Consider the following 8,998-nt stretch of genomic DNA (forward strand, 5'->3'; position numbering starts at 1 on the left):
TTGTTGACCTTGTACTGGTTGTTGCCATTGTTCTGGCTGTTGCCCTTGTCCTGGCTGTTGCAGATAAGTTGGATAGTACCCTTGTTGCCCTTGTCCTGGTTGTTGCTCTTGTTCTGGCTGTTGCCCTTGTCCTGTTTGTTGCCCTTGTCCTGGTTGTTGCCTTTGTTCTCGCTGTCCTGTTTGTTTCCCTTGTCCTGGCTGCTGTAGAGAATCTGGGTGGTGCCCTTGTTGCCCTTGTCCTGACTGCTGCAGAGAAGTTGGGTGGTGCCCTTGTTGCCCCTGCCCTGGCTGGTGCTGAGAAGCTGGGTAGTGCCCTTGTTGCCCTTGTACTGGCTGTTGCAGAGAAGTTGGGTAGTACCTGTAGGGGAACGTAGCAGAAATTCAAAATTTTTCCTACGTAACACCAAGATCTATCTATGGAGAGACCAGCAACGAGTAGAAAGGAGAGTGCATCTACATACCCTTGTAGATCGCTAATCGGAAGCGTTCAAGTGAACGGGGTTGATGGAGTCGTACTCGTCGTGATTCAGATCACCGATGATCCTAGTGCCGAACGGACGGCACCTCCGCGTTCAACACACGTACAGCTCGACGACGTCTCCCACGCCTTGATCCAGCAAGGAGAGAGGGAGAGGTTGAGGAAGACTCCATCCAGCAGCAGCACAACGGCATGGTGGTGATGGAGGAGTGTGGCAATCCTGCAGGGCTTCGCCAAGCACCTACGGGAGAGGAGGAGGTGTCACGGGAGGGAGAGGGAGGCAACCAAAGGCCTTAGGTATGGATGCCCTCCCTCCCCTCCACTATATATAGGGGCAGGGGAGAGGGGGGAGGCGCAGCCTTGCCCCCTCCTCCAAGGAAGGGGTGCGGCTAAGGAGGGGGGAGGAGTCCATCCTCCCCAAGGCACCTCGGAGGTGCCTTCCCCCTTTAGGACTCTCCCCTTTTTCCTATATCTTGGCGCATGGGCCTCTAGGGGCTGGTGCCCTTGGCCCATGTAGGCCAAGGCGCACCCCCTACAGCCCATGTGGCCCCCCGGGGCAGGTGGCCCCACCCGGTGGGCCCCCGGGACCCTTCCGGTGGTCCCGGTACAATACCGATGACCCCGAAACTTGTCCCGATGGCCGAAACAGGACTTCCTATATATAAATCTTTACCTCCGGACCATTCCGGAACTCCTCGGGACGTCCGGGATCTCATCCGGGACTCCGAACAACATTCGGTAACCACATACAAGCTTTCTTTATAACCCTAGCGTCATCGAACCTTAAGTGTGTAGACCCTACGGGTTCGGGAGACATGTAGTCATGACCGAGATGTTCTCCGGTCAATAACCAACAGCGGGATCTGGATACCCATGTTGGCTCCCACATGTTCCACGATGATCTCATCGGATGAACCACGATGTCAAGGACTCAATCAATCCCGTATACAATTCCCTTTGTCTAGCGGTATGGTACTTGCCCGAGATTCGATCGTCGGTATACCGATACCTTGTTCAATCTCGTTACCGGCAAGTCTCTTTACTCGTTCCGTAACACATCATCCCGTGATCAACCCCTTGATCACATTGTGCACATTATGATGATGTCCTACCGAGTGGGCCCAGAGATACCTCTCCGTTTACACGGAGTGACAAAATCCCAATCTCGATTCGTGCCAACCCAACAGACACTTTCAGAGATACCCGTAGTGTACCTTTATAGCCACCCAGTTACGTTCTGACGTTTGGCACACCCAAAGCACTCCTACGGTATCCGGGAGTTGCACAATCTCATGGTCTAAGGAAATGATACTTGACATTAGAAAAGCTTTAGCATACAAACTACATGATCTTGTGCTAGGCTTAGGATTGGGTCTTGTCCATCACATCATTCTCCTAATGATGTGATCCCGTTATCAATGACATCCAATGTCCATGGTCAGGAAACCGTAACCATCTATTGATTAACGAGCTAGTCAACTAGAGGCTTACTAGGGACATGGTGTTGTCTATGTATCCACACATGTATCTGAGTTTCCTATCAATACAATTCTAGCATGGATAATAAACGATTATCATGAACAAGGAAATATAATAATAATCAATTTATTATTGCCTCTAGGGCATATTTCCAACAGTCTCCCACTTGCACTAGAGTCAATAATCTAGTTCACATCGATATGTGATTAACACTCAAGGTCACATCCCCATGTGACTAACACCCAAAGAGTTCTGGGTTTGATCATGTTGCTTGTGAGAGAGGTTATAGTCAACGGGTCTGAACCTTTCAGATCCGTGTGTGCTTTACAAATCTCTATGTCATCTCCTAGATGCAGCTACCACGTTCTATTTGGAGCTATTCCAAATAACTGTTCTACCTGGAGCTATTCTAAATTGTTGCTCCATTATACGTATCCGGTATCTCTACTCAGAGCTATCCGGATAGGTGTTAAGCTTGCATCGACGTAGCCCTTTACGACGAACTCTTTTACCACCTCCATAATTGAGAAAATTCCTTAGTCCACTAGTTACTAAGGATAACTTTGACCGCTGTCCTGTGATCCATTCTTGGATCACTCTTGTACCCCTTGACTGACTCATGGTAAAGCACACTTCAGGTGCGGTACACAGCATAGCATACTGTAGAGCCTACGTCTTATGCATAGGGGACGACCTTAGTCCTTTCTCTCTATTCTGCCATGGTCGAGCTTTAAGTCTTAACTTCATACCTTACAACTCAGGCAAGAACTCCTTCTTTGACTGATCCATCTTGAACACCTTCAAGATCACGTCAAGGCATGTGCTCATTTGAAAGTACTATTAAGCGTTTTGATCTATCCTTATAGATCTTGATGCTCAATGTTCAAGTAGCTTAATCCAGGTTTTCCATTGAAAACACTTTCCAAATAACCCTATATGCTTTCCAGAAATTCTACGTCATTTCTGATCATTAATATGTCAACAACATATACTCATCAGAAATTCTATAGTGCTCCCACTCACTTCTTTGGAAATACAAGTTTCTCATAAACTTTGTATACACCCAAAATCTTTGATCATCATCAAAGCATACATTCCAACTCCGAGATGCCCACTCCAGTCCTCAGAAGGATTGCTGGAGCTTTGCATACTTATTAGCATATTTCAGGATGGTCAAAACCGTCCGGTTGTATCACATACAACCTTTCCTCAAAAATCGTCGAGGAAACAATGTTTTGACATCCTATCTACAAGATTTCATAAATAATGCAGTAATTGCTAATATAATTCCAACAGACTCTTAGCATCGCTACGAGTGAGAAAGTCTCATCGTAGTCAACTCCTTGAACTTGTCGAAAAACATCTTAACGACAAGTCGAGCTTTCTCAATGGTGACACTTACCATCATTGTCTGTCTTCCTTTCAAAATCCATATGTACCTAATAGCCTTACGACCATCAAGTAGTTCTTCCAAAGTCTACACTTTGTTTTCATACATGGATCCTCTCTCGGGTTTTATGGCCTTGAGCCATTTATCGGAATCCGGGCCCACCATCGCTTCTCCATAGCTCGTAGGTTCATTGTTGTCTAGCAACATGACTTCCAAGACAGGATTACGTACCACTCTGAAGTAGTACGCATCCTTGTCATCCTACGAGGTTCGGTAGTGACTTGATCCGAAACTTCATGATCACTATCATAAGCTTCCACTTCAGTTGGTGTACGTGCCACAGGAACAACTTCCTGTGCCCTGCTACACACTTGTTGAAGTGACGGTTCAATAACCTCATCAAGTCTCCACCATCCTCCCACTCAACTTTTCGAGAGAAACCTTTCCTCGAGAAAGGACCCAATTCTAGAAACAATTCAAATTGCTTTCGGGTCTGAATTAGGAGGTATACCCAACTGTTTTGGGTGTCCTATGAAGATGCATTTTATCCGCTTTGGGTTCGAGCTTATCAGCCTGAAACTTTTCCACATAAGCGTCGCAGCCCCAAAATTTTAAGAAATGACAGCTTTAGGTTTCTCTAAACCATAGTTCATACGGTGTCATCTCATCGGAATTACGTGGTGCCCTATTTAAAGTGAATGTGGTTGTCTCTAATGCCTAACCCATAAACTTTTGTGGTAATTCGATAAGAGACATCATGGTATGCACCATATCCAATAGGGTGCAACTATGACGTTTGGACACACCATCACACTATGGTGTTCCAGGCTGTATCAGTTGTGAAACAATTTCCACAATGTCTTAATTCTGTGCCAAACTCGTGATTCAGATATTCATCTCTATGATCATATCATAGATCTTTTATCCTCTTGTCACGACGATCTTTCAACTTCACACTGAAATTACTTGAACCTTTCAATAATTCAGACTCGTGATTCATCAAGTAAATATACTCAACATCTACTCGAATCATCTGTGAAGTAAGAACATAACGATATTCACTGCATGCCTCAGCACTCATTGGACTGCACACATCAAAATGTGTTACTTCCAACAAGTTGCTATCTTGTTCCATCTTACTGAAAACGAGGCTTTTCAGTCATCTTGCCCATGTGGTATGATTTGCATATCCCAAGTGATTCAAAATCAAGTGAGTCAAAACGGTCCATTTGCATGGAGTTTCTTCATGCATATACACCAATAGACATGGTTCACATGTCTCAAACTTTTCAAAAACGAGTGAGCCCAAAGATCCATCAATATGGAGCTTCTTCATGCGTTTTATACCGATATGACTTACATGGCAGTGCCACAAGTAGGTGGTACTATCATTACTATCTTTTGGCATGAACATGTGTATCACTACGATCGAGATTTAATAAACCATTCATTTTAGGTGTAAGACCATTGAAGGTATTATTCAAATAAACAGAGTAACCATTATTCTCCTTAAATGAATAACCGTATTGCGATAGACGTAATCCAATCATGTCTATGCTCAACGCAAACACCAAATAACAATTATTTAGGTTTAACACCAATCTCTTTGGTAGAGGGAGCGTGCGATGCTTGATCATATCAAGCTTGGAAAAACTTCCAACACATATCGTCAGCTCACCTTTAGCTAGTCTCCGTTTATTCCGTAGCCTTTTGTTTCGAGTTACTAACACTTAGCAACCGAACCGGTATCTAATACCCTGGTGCTACTAGGAGTACTAGTAAAGTACACATTAACATAATGTATATCCAATATACTTCTATCGACCTTGCCAGCCTTCTCATCTACCAAGTATCTAGGGTAATCTTGCTCCAGTGGTTGTTCCCCTTATTACAGAAGCACTTAGTCTCGGGTTTGGGTTCAACCTCGGGTTTCTTCACTAGAGCAGCAGCTGATTTGCCGTTTCATGAAGTATCCCTTCTTGCCCTTGCCCTTCTTGAAACTAGTGGTTTCACCAACCATCAACAATTGATGCTCCTTCTTGATTTCTACTTTCGCGGTGTCAAACATCGCGAATACCTCAAGGATTATCATATCTATCCCTGATATGTTATAGTTCATCACGAAGCTCTAACAGCTTGGTGGCAATGACTTTGGAGAACCATCACTGTCTTATCTGGAAGATCAACTCCCACTCGATTCAAATGATTGTTGTACTCAGACAATCTGAGCACAAGCTCAACAATTGAGCTTTTCTCCTTAGTTTGCAGGTTAAGAAAGTCATCGGAGGTCTTATACCTCTTGACATGGGCACGAGCCTGAAATCCCAATTTCAGCCCTCAAAACATCTCATATGTTTCGCGACGTTTCAAAAATGTCTTTGGTGCCTCAACTCTAAACCGTTTAACTGAACTATCACGTAGTTATCAAAACGTGTATGTCCGATGTTCGCAACATCCACAGACGACGTTTGGGGTTCAGCACACTGAGCGGTGCATTAAGGACATAAGCTTTCTACTGTCCGCATAATCGCTACTATCAACTTTCAACTATATTTTCTCTAGGAACATATCTAAACAGTAGAACTATAGCGTGAGCTACGACATAATTTGAAAAAACCTTTTGACTATGTTCAGGATAATTAAGTTCATCATATGAACTCCCACTCAGATAGACATCCCTCTAGTCATCTAAGTGATTACATGATCCGAGTCAAACTAGGCCGTGTCCGATCATCACGTGAGACGGACTAGTCATCATCGGTGAACATCTTCATGTTGATCGTATCTTCTATACGACTCATGTTCGACCTTTCGGTCTCCGTGTTCCGAGGCCATGTCTGTACATGCTAGGCTCGTCAAGTTAACCCTAAGTGTTTTGCATGTGTTCCGAGGCCATGTCTGTACATGCTAGGCTCGTCAACACCCGTTGTATTTGAACGTCTGAATAAAACACCCGATCATCACGTGATGTTTTGAAACAGCGAACTGTCGCAACGGTGCACAGTTAGGGGAGAACACTTCTTGAAATTGTTGTAAGGGATCATCTTATTTACTACCGTCATTCTAAGCAAATAAGATGTATAAACATGATAAACATCACATGCAATCAAATAGTGACATGATATGGCCATTATCACTTTGCTCCTTTTGATCTCCATCTTCAGGGCTCCATGATCATCATCGTCACCGGCATGACACCATGATCTCCATCATCATGATCTCCATCATCGTGTCTTCATGAAGTTGCCTCGCCAACTATTACTTCTACTACTATGGCTAACGGTTAGCAATAAAGTAAAGTAATTACATGACGTTTAAGTTGACACGCAGGTCACAAATAAATAAAGACAACTCCTATGGCTCCTGCCGGTTGTCATACTCATCGACATGCAAGTCGTGATTCCTATTACAAGAACATGATCAATCTCATACATCACATATATCATTCATCACATCCTTTTTGGCCATATCACATCACATAGCATACCCTGCAAAAACAAGTTAGACGTCCTCTAATTGTTGTTTGCATGTTTTACGTGGCTGCTATGGGTTTCTAGCAAGAACGTTTCTTACCTACGCATGAACCACAACGTGATATGCCAATTGCTATTTACCCTTCATAAGGACCCTTTTCATCGAATCCGATCCGACTAAAGTGGGAGAGACAGACACCCGCCAGCCACCTTATGCAACTAGTGCATGTTTGTCGGTGGAACCGGTCTCACGTAAGCGTACGTGTAAGGTTGGTCCGGGCCGCTTCATCCCACGATGCCGCTGAATCAAGATAAGACTAGCAATGGCAAGCATATTGAACAATATCGACGCCCACAACTACTTTGTGTTCTACTCGTGCAAAGAATCTACGCAATAGACCTGGCTCATGATGCCACTGTAGGGGAACGTAGCAGAAATTCAAAATTTTTCCTACGTAACACCAAGATCTATCTATGGAGAGACCAGCAACGAGTAGAAAGGAGAGTGCATCTACATACCCTTGTAGATCGCTAAGCGGAAGCGTTCAAGTGAACGGGGTTGATGGAGTCGTACTCGTCGTGATTCAGATCACCGATGATCCTAGTGCCGAACGGACGGCACCTCCGCGTTCAACACACGTACAGCTCGACGACGTCTCCCACGCCTTGATCCAGCAAGGAGAGAGGGAGAGGTTGAGGAAGACTCCATCCAGCAGCAGCACAACGGCATGGTGGTGATGGAGGAGTGTGGCAATCCTGCAGGGCTTCGCCAAGCACCTACGGGAGAGGAGGAGGTGTCACGGGAGGGAGAGGGAGGCAACCAAAGGCCTTAGGTATGGATGCCCTCCCTCCCCTCCACTATATATAGGGGCAGGGGAGAGGGGGGAGGCGCAGCCTTGCCCCCTCCTCCAAGGAAGGGGTGCGGCTAAGGAGGGGGGAGGAGTCCATCCTCCCCAAGGCACCTCGGAGGTGCCTTCCCCCTTTAGGACTCTCCCCTTTTTCCTATATCTTGGCGCATGGGCCTCTAGGGGCTGGTGCCCTTGGCCCATGTAGGCCAAGGCGCACCCCCTACAGCCCATGTGGCCCCCCGGGGCAGGTGGCCCCACCCGGTGGGCCCCCGGGACCCTTCCGGTGGTCCCGGTACAATACCGATGACCCCGAAACTTGTCCCGATGGCCGAAACAGGACTTCCTATATATAAATCTTTACCTCCGGACCATTCCGGAACTCCTCGGGACGTCCAGGATCTCATCCGGGACTCCGAACAACATTCGGTAACCACATACAAGCTTCCTTTATAACCCTAGCGTCATCGAACCTTAAGTGTGTAGACCCTACGGGTTCGGGAGACATGTAGTCATGACCGAGATGTTCTCCGGTCAATAACCAACAGCGGGATCTGGATACCCATGTTGGCTCCCACATGTTCCACGATGATCTCATCGGATGAACCACGATGTCAAGGACTCAATCAATCCCGTATACAATTCCCTTTGTCTAGCGGTATGGTACTTGCCCGAGATTCGATCGTCGGTATACCGATACCTTGTTCAATCTCGTTACCGGCAAGTCTCTTTACTCGTTCCGTAACACATCATCCCGTGATCAACCCCTTGATCACATTGTGCACATTATGATGATGTCCTACCGAGTGGGCCCAGAGATACCTCTCCGTTTACACGGAGTGACAAAATCCCAATCTCGATTCGTGCCAACCCAACAGACACTTTCAGAGATACCCGTAGTGTACCTTTATAGCCACCCAGTTACGTTGTGACGTTTGGCACACCCAAAGCACTCCTACGGTATCCGGGAGTTGCACAATCTCATGGTCTAAGGAAATGATACTTGACATTAGAAAAGCTTTAGCATACGAACTACATGATCTTGTGCTAGGCTTAGGATTGGGTCTTGTTCATCACATCATTCTCCTAATGATGTGATCCCGTTATCAATGACATCCAATGTCCATGGTCAGGAAACCGTAACCATCTATTGATTAACGAGCTAGTCAACTAGAGGCTTACTAGGGACATGGTGTTGTCTATGTATCCACACATGTATCTGAGTTTCCTATCAATACAATTCTAGCATGGATAATAAACGATTATCATGAACAAGGAAATATAATAATAATCAATTTATTATTGCCTCTAGGGCATATTTCCAACAGTACCC

General features: G+C 45.6%; 1 protein-coding gene across 6 annotated transcripts in view; it reads right to left on the reverse strand.

Annotated features, from left to right (window-relative positions):
• LOC123165521 (glutenin, high molecular weight subunit 12-like) overlaps positions 1 to 8,998 on the reverse strand; it is an 11,648-nt gene that overhangs the window by 1,160 nt on the left and 1,490 nt on the right. For 2 of the 6 annotated variants that reach the window (XM_044583481.1, XM_044583277.1), the window contains exon 2: positions 142 to 160. The exons of 2 other annotated variants lie outside the window; for them this stretch is intronic. In XM_044583481.1, the coding sequence (XP_044439416.1) occupies positions 142 to 160 (19 nt within the window). Of the gene's footprint in view, positions 1 to 79; positions 161 to 8,998 lie in introns of all 6 variants that reach the window. 2 more of the 6 variants (XM_044583347.1, XM_044583217.1) reach the window with 1 other exon arrangement.

Source organism: Triticum aestivum, chromosome 1A (assembly GCF_018294505.1).
Source record: "Triticum aestivum cultivar Chinese Spring chromosome 1A, IWGSC CS RefSeq v2.1, whole genome shotgun sequence".
NCBI lineage: Eukaryota > Viridiplantae > Streptophyta > Magnoliopsida > Poales > Poaceae > Triticum > Triticum aestivum.